Source organism: Carassius gibelio, chromosome B5 (assembly GCF_023724105.1).
Source record: "Carassius gibelio isolate Cgi1373 ecotype wild population from Czech Republic chromosome B5, carGib1.2-hapl.c, whole genome shotgun sequence".
Lineage (NCBI taxonomy): Eukaryota > Metazoa > Chordata > Actinopteri > Cypriniformes > Cyprinidae > Carassius > Carassius gibelio.
This window is the reverse complement of record NC_068400.1, coordinates 34,642,695-34,659,410: the sequence shown is the minus strand read 5'-3', so window position 1 is coordinate 34,659,410 and position 16,716 is coordinate 34,642,695. Positions and strand designations below refer to the sequence as shown.

At 37.2% G+C, this 16,716-nt stretch overlaps 1 protein-coding gene across 1 annotated transcript in view; it reads left to right on the top strand.

Moving 5' to 3' along the window:
- Nucleotides 1-16,027, top strand: part of si:dkey-220k22.1 (multiple epidermal growth factor-like domains protein 9) — a 74,181-nt gene extending 58,154 nt beyond the window's left edge. The window contains exons 4-6 of the mRNA XM_052555874.1: nt 3,870-4,019; nt 11,746-12,015; nt 13,894-16,027. Of these exons, the coding sequence (XP_052411834.1) occupies nt 3,870-4,019; nt 11,746-12,015; nt 13,894-14,321 (848 nt within the window). The 3' untranslated portion in view covers nt 14,322-16,027. The remainder of the gene's footprint in view (nt 1-3,869; nt 4,020-11,745; nt 12,016-13,893) is intronic.
- Nucleotides 16,028-16,716: the final 689 nt, after the last annotated feature.

Here is a 16,716-nt window from a genome sequence, read left to right as displayed (position 1 = left end):
GACACTCAAACTCATTAATGCGGCTCGTTATTCCTCCTCCCAGTTCAGTGATTTCCTAGCCAGCGTCATAATGGTGATTTGTGGACTCACACTGTATATTAACAGCTTTATTTCACCAGTGTATCCTGTCCGTCTATTCAGTAACAGTGCTGCAACTGCCGAAGAAGTTGTATTTGAGCTAAGTTGACCGTTTTCAGGCTTAATTGAGTGTGATGAGATAAAACCGACCAGATCGCACACAGCAATACAAAGCAATAAACAGATAACACTCTTTCTATTGTATTGTCTTTGCTTGCTACACTGCAACCAGTGTAGTATGTATGATTCACAAACCACCAGCTATGAGCCAGTTAAATGATCAGCCAGTCAAAAAGACGAAACAAATGACTTTGAATCAGTCAAACTACATGCTCAGTCTGTGAGAGCAATTACTATTTATCATCTGACACACTGACTAAATGTGTGTGGTTTTTAGTTAAAGATACACATCCACAAATAGGTTTTATTATAATAAATTGTATTTTAATAGTATTGTTGGTTTATTAAGGCTGCAAAACACTGTAGGAAACATTGCATATATTCTGTTCATGATAATTCATCTGATTCAGCTATCGTGTTAATGTAAATACTTTATCATTGATTGTTTTCCTGACTTTCTGCCCTTGCTCCCTCTGACCCCTGTGTCAGTCTCCTGTTATGAAACGAAAGAGGAGTTAGAGATGGACCGGGGGGATTGTTTGCATAAGGCTTCATCTGTGGAAACACAGCCTTCTTCAATACAGGGAACAGCATTTGAACACTAATGATCCTGCTCCTGCTTTACTGTCTGGCCCTGGAGAGCCAGTGGAAAAACACATAGTCACACACACACAGTTGAGTGGGTCTGACAGCAGCCCATCTTTTCAAACACGGATACACAGCCTCTTTGATCTGTGTGCTTACAGCCCTGAATTGGAGCTCTGTAGTGTTTGCTTTATCTTGTTCTTTAGGAATATGTTTCTGCTTTCATCCCTGAAGATTTTCAGGCTCTTGCCTTGTGTCAATAGATGGACAGATGCTTAAAGTCATCCACTGACCCAGGATATTGTGATTTTATCTGATATTTGTGTATATTTTGAGATTAATTCAAGTAACTTTAAATAATTACATTGTTTAAAAGTTATTTATACTCTTAATTAGTGGTGTTTTCTGAAATCAAGTTAGTCGTGTTTGTACATCGCTTTTAAAATGCATTTAGTTTCAAGGAAAAGTTCTACATAGAACTCCAAAAGATGTTTAGATGAAGAGAAAGAACAACCTTGGTTGAAATCATACCTGGTTTCGTGGGTAGAGGCTATGTCCTGCTGGAAAAGAAATGGATGACAATAATATATGTATGTCTTAAGAGGGTCGCACACTGGACGAGAAGCGCGGCGACGCATCTAGGACAACTCAAGGTATCGCACACCGGACGCACACATTCTATACTCATGAGTTCAATTTCTCAGATTCTGAGCAGCAAGATGAGTGAGTTTTAACTTCATTTATTATTAATATTTTAAATCTGAGTTTTGAACGGTAATTAATGAAAATAATCTGTGTTATAATTTAATCTCAGATTTTCATTAGCATTCATATTAGGCTAGATTGCTATTCATCAATTATTAGCATTGTTTTGTATTATTATAAGCAATTTCAACATTTCTTATGCTATAGCTAATAGTGATTAATAGCCAATAGTGATTTGTTTGCTCAATGAAAAGAAAAATATTTTGCGTATGTAAAAATGTATCAAGAGAAAAAAATAAAATATTAAAAGGACTCTGTTTATTATACATTTAATTATATATGTTTACATTTTATTAAAGCTATACAACTGTAAGTAGTATTTTGCAGCAGTGGTATTTTGGTATAATGTAAAACAACGATTTGAAACAAATATGATGTTATTTAATACAAAATTATGCAGATGTCGCTCTGAATTTGAACAGCGCCGTGTGTCGTAGCTGGGCTCCGCGTACAGACACCGAATGGTGCCGGCGGTGTGCATACACTCCCAGAAAACAATGTGTTTGAATATTAAAGATGTGGCACTGTGCTTCTCGTCCGGTGTGTGACTCTCTTTAGAATGTCTAGCTACATATGTGCGATGCTGATCATATTTCATTAAATAAATTGAATGATTGAATATGTTAAAACGATTAGATAGAGAATTCATGCACAACATGTTTGTACTACTTTTTAAGGAAGTGGCACACAGAATGTTTGTACTGCAGACAGGAATAATACACAATCTTAGTGAGGTTAGACTTGTGTCTTGGAACAAAAATATATTAGAAAATGATTTTTGAACAATGGCATTGTGTTGTTGATTTCGAACAGCCAAGCATCACTCACTCATTTCTTCAGGAAAAACTAAAATCTACATTGGTTATGCAGCGTATTTGTGAAAAGTAATTTATATTTTGACTGCACAGCAAGTGGCAGATGAGACAAATGATCCTGAAGAAAAATAAGTCACCTCGTTGCCTGACTGTCTATGATATTGTTGTGTCTGATGTGATGAAGTCAGTCAGTTCAGATTTTGTCATCTTGTGCAAAAACACAAAGGCTGCATTCTTTATCATGCAGAGATGATCAAACGAGCGTAAATGTTCATGATGATGACAGCTGTACAGAAACTCATAGTCAGCTGATTTCTAGTGTTGCTGCCTACACCTGTGCAATGCAGTTTTTCTTTCATTTTGACTGTTGCTTGGTTAATTTGTGTCATTAATCTTTCTCTATCTGAGGTAATTGCTTACTGAGCACTGCAGCGGTCCCAAAACGTATTTGGACATTGATGCCGCAATTAAAAATGTATGAATGTGATGAATTGCTTATGCTCCTCAATTGTAAGTTGTTTTGGATAAAAGCATCTGCTAAATGTATAAAGTAGAGCTGCACAAGTAATCATATTTTGTTGTATTTCTTTGTAGTAGTTTGATATCTAATAAAGTGACATTAAGACATATTTTATGTACAGGATTTGGGCCAGAAGTGTTGCTTTGTTTAAAAAAAAGGCATAAAAGAACAGCAAGAACAAGAAGGTTGCTGTAAAACAGAGAAATCTCTTTTGGACATCAGTAGCACAGGTGTTCATCAGCATGTGAATCAGAGGATCACTGTCGCATGTGAAAACGCTGTTAGATCCTGTTCCAGCTCCAGAACAACACCTCAATCCTCACTCAGTCTTTCTTCTGCCGTTTCATCCCGCTCATTTATTCCTGTATAGTGTATTTGCTTTTTCTCTCAGGTTCCAAGAAGGAAATCATGACTCATTCATCACCTCTGGTCACTTTTCCCAATTAGAAACTGCACTATTGATGCACATGTTAGGTTGAGCTTGTTGCATAATAATCAGAGGAATGCCATGCAATGCGTGTGTGTGTGTGTGGTTTCTCGTACTTCCTCTGTGATTATGCAATCGCTTGTTGAAATGTTCCCTTTATACTTGGCTTTCAAACACCATTTCAAATCAATTAAATAAAAGCCCTTCAAACCACTGAACCCGTAAAGAGTTCACTTGAATATCATTGGCACATACAAAAAAACTCATTAAAGTTTTAATGTGTTTTCACAGCTCCCTTTTAGTGTTTTAAAGTTTACACATGCTCTGGGAGGTTCTGAGGAAGTTCTTTCCTATTTTTCATGTTTTGCAGTCTTGCACGCTCACTAGATGTATAGGTTTGCTTGATTTCAAAATTTTATTTTTTAATATAACCAGGTTTGTTATGTCTACCTTGTTTAGACTTGGTTTCCCTCTCTTCAACCTTACTGGACCAAAGTCCTGTCAGTCACAGCTGTGTGTCTGTTTACTCAACCCTCTCTCCCTCCCCCTGTTCTTTCAGGCAAATGTGAGAACTGCCAAGGCAACACCGAAGGATCCAGTTGTGAAAAGTGCAGGTATAATTTCTACCGAAGGCCTGGTTCTCCTGTGGCAGAGCCCTGCATCCCCTGCCCCTGCTCCAGCGTCACCTCCACAGGCAGCTGTGAGCTCGGTGAGTCCTTCCCACATGCACGTCAGGCTTGTGTAGCCCACGATAGCATAGCCTGCTAACTTTATTATCAAGCTCTTATTGGCCACTGCTGTAGGAAATTCAGAGGAGATTTCCACATCTGGGATACGTGGAGTACCCCGCTCTCATCTGTTTTGGATTATGTGTCTTGCATCATTCTGGCCAAGCTACTGCTGTCTGAATTTCTGGGTGGGTGGACTGAGACTTTTAAGAGAAGAGAGGATTATTTTAAGTGAAAGTGAAACTGGAAACTTTTTTTCTCTCCTCTATGGGCCTCCACTCTGAACTAAACCCTCACAGGATATGTTTATGAAATGTACTGTAAAGGCGTGAATGAATGGGGGAGTTTCTGGTGTCTTATTCAGAAAGTGTTTTAAACAGTCCTGCAGTGCTCTGTCTCTCTAGGCTGATTTTATTTGCCATGTTTGTGAGGAATTGTGTGATATTTCTTTGTTGGTGTGTGGAGGGGTTCCTGGGTTTGCTGACTGCAGCAATGTTCTTGCAGCCTTGCAAGCTGATGTAAGGTAGGACCTGACAATGGATAAATACCACATGGACCAGCAAAAGGGCAGGTGTGTGTTCAGTGTTCCCAGATAATACAGTGGTGTACATCACAAATGCAGCCATACAGTGTAGCTGCTGTTTTGCGTAACAGGAGAAACATTATAACATGCACTATAAGAATTACTATCAAAATTTTATTTTTTATTTTATTTTAGTAAAGATTATTTTTAAAGATTATAAAATTTATTTTTAGATGAAAAAAATAAAAATTAAAACTAAGATTTATTTTATTACTATTATTAACTACCACTCAAAATTTGGTCTTGGTAAGATTTTTTTTCCTAACCAAGGCTTTATTTATTTATCAATTTATTTAATCAAAAATACACTAAACAGTATACCAAGTTTTCTGTTTTAGTATATTTTAAAATGTCATTTATTTCTGTTATGGCAAAGCTACATTTTCAGCAGCAGTTATTCCAGTCACGTTTTGTAAAAAAAAAAAAAAAATATATATATATATATATATATATATATATATATATATATATATATATATATATATATATAATTTTTTTTTTTTTACAAAACTTGCAAAATTACAAAATATAAAAAAATACAACTTACAAATAATTAAATTAACAAATTATTATTAAGAATTTGTATTTCACATTCTGTTTTATTTTAACAGTTTTTCAGACAACTGTTATCCAAGATGACAGGTAAAGAATAATTGACCGTATAATTGGCCGTATTATTATAAAATAATGCACACCCGAGGTGGTGATGTGGCCATAATGTGAAGCGGAGTACATTATTATATATCAATATATCAGTTAATGGACCTAAATCAATTAGTCCACTTATTCTACGGTTATCGTATATATTGTATTTCAAGACATTCGGCAGGTTCTAGTCCTTAAAACGCTTTACTATATTTAGATAGTTCACTATATTTATTTGTTTGGCCATGTCGTTGTGGTTTTGGTTTCACTGTTTTAGGCTGCACAGATTTTTGGAATAACTGAATTCATTAGGTGAAGTGATATGGACATGTAATGTGGTCAAGACCTGCCTTTAACTACTTTAACCATGCTTTTCCCTGAAAATAATTTCACACCTTAGAACATTCGTCAGCCAATCAGATATAAGTATTCAACAGCACGTAGCATGTAATATCTTAACCATTCATATTTGCACAACCATTGTTGTCTTATTCTACTAAATAGAAGTACAGCTGTGTAAACAATTTCATCTTAGCTCTTGGTGTGTATTTAGCATTGCAACTGAATTAGCACTGTTTGCAACTGGAGAACATACATTTTTCTTCCTGATAGAGCCTTTCTTAATCAAGTAAACTAGAAATCATTTATTAAATACATATACATTTTAGAATTGTCAGTTGGTTCCCAGTTATATGTATGGCTCATCAGCATAACTCAAAGCACACATATAATAGAAGCTGTACATGTGATTTAAGAGCAAGCCAGCATGCCTTGCCAGAGCACTTTCTACCTCTCCCTCTTTTCCAGTGTGTCTGCTGTTGATTAGGAGTAGCAACTAATAAACAACATTTGGAGATTATACATCCTCTGACAAAACTTAGCTAATGAATAATTAATGTGGCTTGACTCCTCAATCAAAAAGTAAGGCTTCTTGTAATGAGAAAACCGTGTGAAAAAAGAGAGCGTGTTTATCATGCCTGTATCCCAAAAGCGGCCCACACTGAAATGGGAACTACAGGTTCAGCTTTTGAGGATTAGTGATTATGGTAATGAATGCTAATAACCAGCACAGTCAGGACAGTGGCTGATTAGACGACAGACCTTATTTTATTCTGCCTCTAAATCCCTGATGATGCAGCCTGATGAGGTACAGGGGAGCACGCCAGTGTTAAATGAATTCCTCATTTACTCATCAAGGCCACACTTTTATTAACATAACTCCCTGAAGACTGAAAATACCATCAGCCGGCCTCTATATTACACTGCAGGCTCACTGGATGTCTCTGTAGTGCTTACTGGGGGAACTGTGTTTTACTAGGATCTAAACAATGGAAATATATCGTAATGTCAAGCACCAGCAAGAGGACAAAAGTGATTAATTCACGCATGTGCTGCTGTAAAGGTCAGCACAAGAGCAGAGCACATGGCTTAGATCATTAGTTTACATCCGACATTTCACCATGGGAGGCATTAGCTCTGCTGCTGTTATTGAAGGGTTGCTGGTTCAAGTCTCAGCATTTGAGAGACTGATGTAGCTCTAGGTGAGCAGTTGCACCCGTTTGCACGCTTCCTGTCCTACTGTAGCTGTGTTTTTGAAGAACAAACTGCTACTGTATAACGAGTGCCAGTGCCATAACCCAAATGCAAGATTTGAAGCTGTGTCTTGGCAAACATTATACTGCTCTTTTAAGATTTATGTGATGGATCAAAGCCAGAATGGTTCTTTTATCAAGTTTTCATCTGATGTTTTAATTGCCCTCATCATAAAGATAGGATCAGTGTAATTATTAACACTACAGGTTTCTGCTCTGGGATGGTGTGATATCATCATTTAAAAGATCAAATTTAAAGCACAGCTGTGAAATCAAACACCCAATATTCAGTATTAGTGTGAGAGTGGGAGCAGAAGACCGCTCATAACACAACCCCTGTTTGACTTATGTAGTCCAGTTTTAGTCACCGTCCGACCGGTGCTCAGGGACTCTTTCTCTCTTCCTCTCATTGTGTCCGTGGTCATCTACAGTCTGGATGCATCTCTCAGCACTCACAGCCAGAAGCTCTTTGCTTAGATCTCATCACAGCAAACTCTCATGCCAGTGTTCAATGCTGAGTGTAAATATGCTAGTTTGTTTCTTTCCCATGGTGCCACATACAGTATAGTATTAAAAGGATTGTGTTTTTGTGTAAGCCAGCCTGCCATAGAAAATTTCACTATAATGTGTAGATACAGTTTTAATATCCTCAGAGAGATAAGAAATTAATAAATGCTTTACAAAAGATTTAGATTTCAAATAAGTGGAAATCCTGTGGGGAAAAACTATCCCTGTTTTCATCAAAATATGAGTAGCACAACTGTTTTTAATCGTGATAACAAGAAATGTTTAGTAAACATAAAATCAGCATATTAGAATGATTTCTGAAGGATCAAGTGACACTGAAGAGTGAAGAAAGACTGGCACTGAAAATGCAGCTTTGCATCACAGGAATAAATTACATTTTAAAATATTCCTTGCTCTGCACTTACTCTTTTTTTTTTTTAAGCAAAGAGGCTATGATTATATTTACGATACAGTATGACCTTGAGTGCCTAAATTTTTCTATAAAATGGCTACAACATAAAAAATAACTAAATAAATGTTCTGAGGATGCATTGTCATTATATTGTCAGAAGGATAAGGGCCTCCATGGGTGCAGTGATACACACAGTAGATAGGTGTCATACAGCAGCCATTGTGTCTTGTAGTTTCACTGGAATGCTGCAGTATCTGAAGTAGTTTTTATTTTATTTTTATGCAGTCTATGCATCAGCATGTAAAAGATTTTGAAGTTGCTTTTCTGAATTCAAGTCGTGTAGTGGAAACACTCTGAGGTCAGTTATTTGATCTCTCTATGTAGCTGGATTTGCTTTGCTTCAGTAATTCTGTTTGTCCATATAGCACTGTCTGATTTAACAAACCTACTGTATGCTGTCTCACTGAGTGAATTAATTGTCCTGAACAGTGAAAAAGTCCTTATTAGTACCTCCTGTTGTTACTGCGATTTGGCCTTGACACTTTCTGTTGTGCCTTGTTAAATCAGAACCCTTGAGGTTTCCAAAAACACACGATTTAGTGATACCCTGTAGGTAGAGCAAAATTGACAGGCTTCAATTCAAAAAAAAAAGTTATGCTTTTGTTATGTATATAAAAACTTATATAAGCCTATATAACACACCCTTTAATAGTCATTTTTAAGTTAAGTTATCATGGCAAATGGTACACTACAGTGAATTAGCAGAAAGCTGCTAAAAGCTACATAGTCACTGTAGCATTAAACTGGCATGTGAGTGTAGTTTAGATTCTCAACTGATATTTCTCCAGCAATTTGGAATGTCTTTTTTCTTCACAAGTGGAACCTTTAGAACAGAGTCTCTCTGCTCTCCTTGCCAATGCTCAATTTCGTTAGTGAAATGCATGTTTGATTTGCATATGCTGGCTGAATTTGCATTGGAAATGACCTAGCACTGGTTGGCTTGTTATCTGCCATGCCGTGTCAGTTGCTATCATTTTGACTTTGATTCAGCAGTCTGTGAAATGTCTGCTGTTTGCCACTGCTATTTTCTTCATGTCCACCCTTGCGATAGAGTTTGAGAGGGTGAAACATGTAGCAAGTTGTTAAAAGATTAAGACTGGAAATCTTCATATATTTGTACTGTATATGTAGTGTAGAATGCAGATAACTAATTTGACTCGTTTACTCTCCATTTAAGTTTGTTACTATATTATATTATGGTACATTATACACTCTTTATTCTTCACTGTATCTTCAGTGTGTATTTCTTTTGTGAGTTTTTACTTGTCTTACTGTGGTCAGGAAGTGTAAAAACTGTTGGAACGACTGAAGCCCTTGAGCATGTCCATACCTGTTTGAGCTCGGTGCGTCAAACGTTGCGTGCGTCTGTGTGTACGCTCATGACGCTGAAAAAGCAACAAGGTTAAAGTCAGCACACTACGGAAGCTTCTGCCAGCAATACAATTATGAAATGGTTAAACATTGACTAGCCTCAATTCATTCATTTTTGTCACGAGTCCGAGTCGCAGCTACATGAGGAAGCAACATCTTTTGTTTCGCCGGAAATCTTTGTATGCTCCAACATGTTGGGACATATATACTGCTAAGCACTCCTGAATTTTTTTGTCAAGTTTGCTGTCACCAAATGAAGCGGAAAACGACTTTCCAGAATAAACGCATACAGGTTAGACCAAACGAAAGAAGTCTCTGTGTGTGTTTATATTGATTTCACTCTGTCCACCAACAGCTCAGCTTTTTTCTGTTTCTCTTTGTTCTTTCATTCTCTTGTTCTTTTAATTTGTGTGAATGTTCTGTAGTAAAATTATCATTTCAAGTTCAAAGAGTTCAGAGGAGCTCAAGCTCTTTGTCCCAATGTGATTTTGCTTTTACTGTTGTAAGGATATATATCTAAATGGGCTTTTTTCTGCCTCTCTCCATCCTTTCATTGTGTCATTATCTTACCATGATGGTTATTGCCCTCATGCTTGAGAAATGTGGAAAATTGGTCCTTCTAGTGTAATATTCCCTGGATCTACATCACTGCCTGGAGACTTGGGTTTTATATCTTGCTGTTGGCCATATGCATGTGCTGAGTCTGGGCAAAAGGAGATAGGAGCGTCATAGAGCACCCTGATTCACTGCCTCGCTCTGTATGTAACACACAAATTGCCTCTCTGCTAGATATACTTGATTCACAGCAGGTACTGCGTACAGTCTGTCTTATTGCGTCTCTCTCTCTATTTTTGTATGGCTCAACATAATTTTGCTTTAACTGTACCTTTCTTCTTTCCTCCTCCTCCTCCTCCTCAGTTCCTACCTTTTACTTTTTCTTTTACCTCTGCTTCATTGGGCCAGGTTATAAAATCGTTTCCTTCTCTAGTTCTGAACTCATGTATTTTTCCATCTATATTTGAATGGGCACCATATTTTTTTGTTGTTGCTTTTTATGGAGGAACAGTCCCCTTTGAATTTTGCATTCATGTCCTTAACTGTTATTGTTTAGAGATGCACTGGTGAAACAGGGCTGTCAGTGATTGCAAAGCCATCCTGTCATTCAAAATGTTATACACTACTAGTTTTAGCAGTCAGTCATTTTTAATTCTGCAGTCAGTACAATTTTCGTTTAAAGAAATTAATACTTTTATTCGGCAAAGATGCATTAAATTAATTATTTATAATTTTACAAAAGATGACCGACAAAAATGCTGCTCTTTTAAACTTTTCTATTCATCAAAGGATCCTGGAAAAATATGCTTTTAGGAGAGCAACTTCAAATTCTCCCTGAAGAAGAAAAAAAACAGTGAAGAAAATGCAAAAAAAAAAAGTTTACAGACTCTGTCTGGCCATGCCAATTATTTCTGCCAAAAGAAAGAGAGTGAGAGAAAAACATGTTTAGTTGAGGCTGCTGTGCTCATTAATGATTTAAAAAAAGGGTCTCCTCTGGATCATCTCTTCTTTTTTTCTCCACAGAATGTAATCGCTTCTTATGAGCACTAGATGACAACTAATTTCTTTAGTGTCAGAAAATGAAATGTCCCACAATGTGATATTGCTCTTGAAAATAATCTTGTCGCTTGCATTGCAATTGCAAGTACTTTAGAAAACACATACAATGCACTATATACACTATATATAGTTGTCATTTAATCATCATGCTGGTTTTATGATATCATATCTGGTTGCAAGCATTTTAATTGCAGTGGCAGGTCACACTATATACTGAACATCTACTTTCAGCATCAACCCTTCATGTGACATTTCTATCCAAGGAATACAGAAAAGTTTAACATTGTAGTGTTTTAGTTAGCTGCACTAGAAATGGAAAAATGAAATTTACAGTATGCATATACTCATTTTTTTATTCCACTCTATTACGTGACAAACATCAGTTGTTATCAGACTAAATGTTTATCTGTTTATCTGCAGTCATCCTCCAGAAAAGCAGGTTTTGAAGGAAATGTACTTTTGAAGACTTTAGGCAGTAGTTTATTTCTTTGTGTGCATGAGGAAGAGTGTCTTCACTTTTTTTTATTTAATCTTAAGAAATCATAAGCCCTTTTCTTAGCCCAGATTTGCCTGTTGTTTAAGTACTTGGTCTGCTATCAAATGCAAAGGAAAAAACAACTTTGTGATAACATTTACAAAATGATTGGAGGTTAAAAGTTCATCTGACAACTGAATATAGGCTAATATAAACAAAGACTTCAGTTTCTCCTCACACTGCCCTCAACATCTTTAGAAAGCTTCTGCCATCTCGTGGCCAAATGAAACATGTTCAGATGCCTGTGTCATAGCTGAAGTATTTTGGTTATTTTACTGAAAATACCCTGTGCTGTACTAAGAAGCTGTCTGCTTTGTAATCCATTCTATTTTGACTGAGTGAATCAAGTCTATAACCTTAAACTTCTTTTGTCTCTTTATGTGTTTAGACTCAAGTGGCCAGCCTTTCTGTGTCCAGTGCAAGCCAGAATACCAGGGTCCCAACTGTGAGCAGTGTAGTGATGGCTTCTACAACGCCGACAGCATCTGCCTTCCCTGTAATTGCAGCGGGAACGGAGACCCCCGCATTTCCCCTCGGATCTGTGACCCGGACACGGGCCACTGCCTGAGCTGCATCAACAACACTACGGGGCCACACTGCGAACGCTGCGCAGAAGGCTTCACAGGGGACGCGCTCGCCAGGAACTGCACTCCTAAAGGTGAGAGCCTGCAGTAGTAAAGCTTCTAGTGATTTTTTTACCTGCATAAAAATCATTTATTGATATATTTTTTCCATTCGCATTATTGCGTCTGTACTTCGCATTCTTTTTTTATTACGTACATTCATATAACTTTCAACAGTTCAGTTAAAGCTGTGACTCTGAAACCATCCTTTGTCAGTGCACTTCAGAACCGAAGAAAAGTGAAGTGAACCAATCGAGAGGTTGAAACTGATTCCACTGATTAACTCTTTCTCGTGGACACACTGAGTCGCTTTCTCATGCATTTGGTGTAGTTTCGGTTGTGATTCACTTACGAAATTGCAACATATTAAATGCATCATGCTGATGTTATCCAGTCGTTCGCTATAGACCGTGTTGAACAGGAAAGACCTGAACTTTTGATATTAATATATTTAAGCGACTATTTTAAGTGGTGATTGGAAAGTGATTTGCATGTTATTTGACTGTGGTTTTTAGAGAGGGGGAGAGATGATGTGTTGTAGAATGACCCAGTTCTGACTCAGAACATCCGTCTGTGTACACTGCTGATTCTATCAGTGGCATACTGTAAAAAGGACAGGCCGTACATTCCCACAGGCAGGCTGACTCAGGCTGCCAAACAGTAAGCTTGGACCTCAGGGTGAATATATGAAAGAGAAAGGAAGAAAAGAGTGATTTATCACTCCAGTAAGTTTGCCAGATCCTCACTCACTGTTCTTCAATTTTTCCACTCAGCCAACAATAATAACTCCTTCTCTTCTGGCCTGTCTGAGCTCTGCTCCAGATGTTCTGCTGCTACAGAACAACCATGTTCCCGCTCACTGATAACGTTCCATTATAGAGGGAGCTGCAGTAATGGAGCTCCAAAAGACAACATTATGACTTTCGGTACTGACTTTCCAACAATGGCTGAAATGTCTCTGATAAAGTGTTGTTATTCTTAACATAAAACGAAACTCAAACTTTTCCGTTTTTTGGTAATTAAAAATTCCAGCTGTCATAAAATAAAATATATATTTAAAATAATAATAATAATAATACTTTTATTTTTAAAAATGTATTACAAAAATAAATTGCCTTGGCAACTACCTAAAATGAAAACTAAAAAAATATTTTTATAAACATGACTAAAGCACATACAATTATTAAAACATGAACTAAAAATAAGATCTGAAAATATAAAACTTGAAGCTAATAGGAAAAATATGAATGAATACTTTAATTGTACATAACTAAAATAACGATGATGATGAACCTTACATGTTTTGTGAGGTAGGTTTTCACTGCGTATGGTCTGACTTTGTCTGTTCTACTGAACAGATGGAATCGCTTCTTCCTGTGTACCTTCTACCAGTATGCAGCATCTGTTCTCTACATTACACTAGATCAGGGCTCCACATGGTACTGTTTTGCTGCTCTCACCCTTTTTCATTCCCTTCTCTTTTTCTTCATATCCTTTACTCTTTTTTGCACTCTCTCTCTATCGGTTTTCCACATGATGATAACTCACAGTTCAATAATAACTCTGTTTTGAGTGAGTCAGATGTTCATTCAGACTGATTCAAAGAAGTAACTTTTTTTGTAATGATTTTTAATGATTAAAAAAGTATAATAATAATTTGCTTATTGTTCAGATCAAAGCTTAATTTGGTTATCTGCATGCAGCCCACAATCTCATTTTCTTAGCAAATCATGCTAAAAAGTTTTTTTTTTTCCCCATTGCATTCAGTAAACTCAAATTCACAAATGATATTCTGCAGCAGTACAGTAATATCACTGGACAGTCACTGGAGTTTAATTCAGAATTTAATTCATTTGGATATGATGCATGCTGTCTCAAACTGTTCTTCTCTCTCTCTCTTGCCCTGTCCATAGTTGTCCACACTACTCCTTCATCCACTACCCACTGGTTTCACTACACCACCATGACCTCCAGCCCCAATGCAACAGCACACTTCACCACCTTCTCCACAACTCTGCTGAGCAGCCTGGGCAGCTCCACCACCACAGTGTCTCCGCTTCCATGGAACCAGTTCAACATCATTGTCCTGGCTGTCATCATCATAGTTGTCATTGCTCTCTTAGCGGTGGTAGGTGGTGTGTACACTTACAGAGAATACCAGAACCGTAAGCTGAACGCCCCATTCTGGACCATCGAGCTGAAGGAGGACAACATTAGCTTCAACAGCTATCATGACAGCATTCCGAACGCAGATGTATCGGGGCTTTTAGAAGATGAAGTTAGTGACATGGGCAATGGACAACTTGCTTTAACCGGTCCTGGTAGTTTGTATAAGGTCTAACTGATGTTCGTTCACAGAACCTGGCTTGCTACGTCAGTGCTGGCCTGAGGTTTGGCAGAGTGGACCTATGGATATGTGGACCCCTGATTTATTTGTTCATTTTATGCTGATGGACCACGGACAAGGTTTTCCCACTGGACATAATGCAAACACTCACACAAGCACTTCAGAGCAAGAAGACAAAGTAATGAATAAGGAACTGAAAACTGAAAAGCCAAGTTAAACATCCTGCCTTGTTGAAGGCCTTGGCCAATTCCCAGCTGAAACATGTTGCCTTGCTTTGAAGAAGAGATGCAGAGACTAATTCACTAATGTGTGACAGAGTACTAGACAATGAAGCATGTCTGACTGAGTATTAATACAGCGACAATGAGACATGCATGATGTTTTATCACACGTGGATAGATCAATCAAATGCATCTGCTTATTAACATTATTTGCATACTTGCAGTTATGTCCATTCTCACGTTCCCTTTGTAAATGCTATTTCAAATGCACAGAGTGGACCTTGTTTTTTTAACAAACGTTTTATTTTGTTGTTTTTTTTTTTCTATGTGTGTGTGTCGCTTCTTCCATGCTATTACAGGTGCAGGACTTCAGGGGGCGCCTGGCGTACATGCTAAATGGCAGAGGCTGAATTTTTTCTGCATTCTTTTGCATTTTTCTTTCCGGCAGGTGCTTTCTTGTCAAAGCAAATTGCATGAAGGGATGATTTGTTTTTATAAGGCCAAAGAGGATCTGTGTGTCAGCCTCAGATAGAGAGAGCCTGACTTATTCTCGTCATGGTTTTACAACGGCAAAGTGGATTTATAAGACTGTTTCATGGTGTATAGAATTGTACTAGTTTTATTTATTTTCCAGGAATTTTCTACTTAGTCCGCTTTTCCTTAGTGACTCATCATTGGCGACCTGTTAAAGGTGCCATGCCTTGTTGTGTGGACTTGACACAACTTGTCCGACTGGGAGAGTTTAAGTTTGGTTAATTTATTTAAACGAACCTCTCTCTCTTGTATTTATGGTTTATGGTTTGTTTGTGTGAGTCGCAGAGGGGGGGAACATATATGATCAGGTGAGCAATAATGCTTGATGGGTCCTACAGCCATACTGGACAGTAATCAATCACTGCCATTTGTGTAGCACAGGCTAAAACAAGTTGAGCAACTGGTTCAGTGATGAATAAGTGCACATGATTGACTGTGTGGGTGTATGTGGGTTCTGAGAGAGGTAATATATTATTATTTTTGGAATTGGATAAAAGAGTACAAAACGTCATGTCAGTCAGTAAAATAACACATGGGGTGTGTATAAATGAGTCTGTTCTGGATAGGCGATTCCCTGTACTTGAAGACAAGAGCAATAGTTCATCTGTGATTGTACGTCAGATGACTCTTGGGACATTTACTTTTAGCTCTCTCCCTACTTTCACCATCCTGAAGCTGTCTTTATCAGAGGTGTGTTGGTACAAAACTTTGTAAATATTAGATGTACAGAATGGTTGTCATGAGGAGGCTGCTATTGTATTGGTACATATGACAGTGAGTCCTGTTTCTGTGACTAGCATACACATGTGCACACAGAGAGACTGATGTCGTAATGGTGTTTTAATCTTGCATATGTTTTTTGTGCATTATGCATGGTGCACCACATTCACAACTAACTCTGTAAAAAAGAAAAAAGAAATTCAATAAAAGTCGGTTTTCCTATAACATGTGCTTTCATTGTTATAATTATAATATCATCAATCTGTTTCCTGACCAGCTGGTGCGTAGTGCGTTCAATAGAATAAATGTTACATTTCACTATTTTATGTTGGATGCAAACATTTTTATATTTATGTGTTACTAGGCAAATGGTGGACACTGTAACACATTTCAATTGTATGGAAACAAGTATGGTTTTATTTTGGGCCAGAGCGAATTATGTTTTTATTATTTGATTTAATAATATGTCGAATTCATGTAGCTATTGTCTAATAATTCCATGAAGTAGGTGTACATTTCAGACATCATTATTTATCGTAACCTGAAGTAGAACTGTCCAAACTCATTCAGTCTGATTTCTATTATGGCATCCCTACAACTAAAAAAACAGACCATTTTACTATGACGTCATTCAGATGTATCTATTAATTATTCATTATCTATATTATTTTGTTTTTCAAACCAAACTAACCAAACTAAAAACCAAACTGCATTTGTCCAAATGCGTGAGCATTAGTATTTTGCATTAATGACATTAAGGTGATATCATTTTAAAGAAACTAAATAAAATGATACCAGATGCATTTTTACATACTCTAGAGAACTATGACCTCATTATGTACATCCCAAAGTCATCTGTAAATACTTCAGTTTGCAGAGTTTCATTGGTGAGCCCACAAATATCAAGCAAAGGT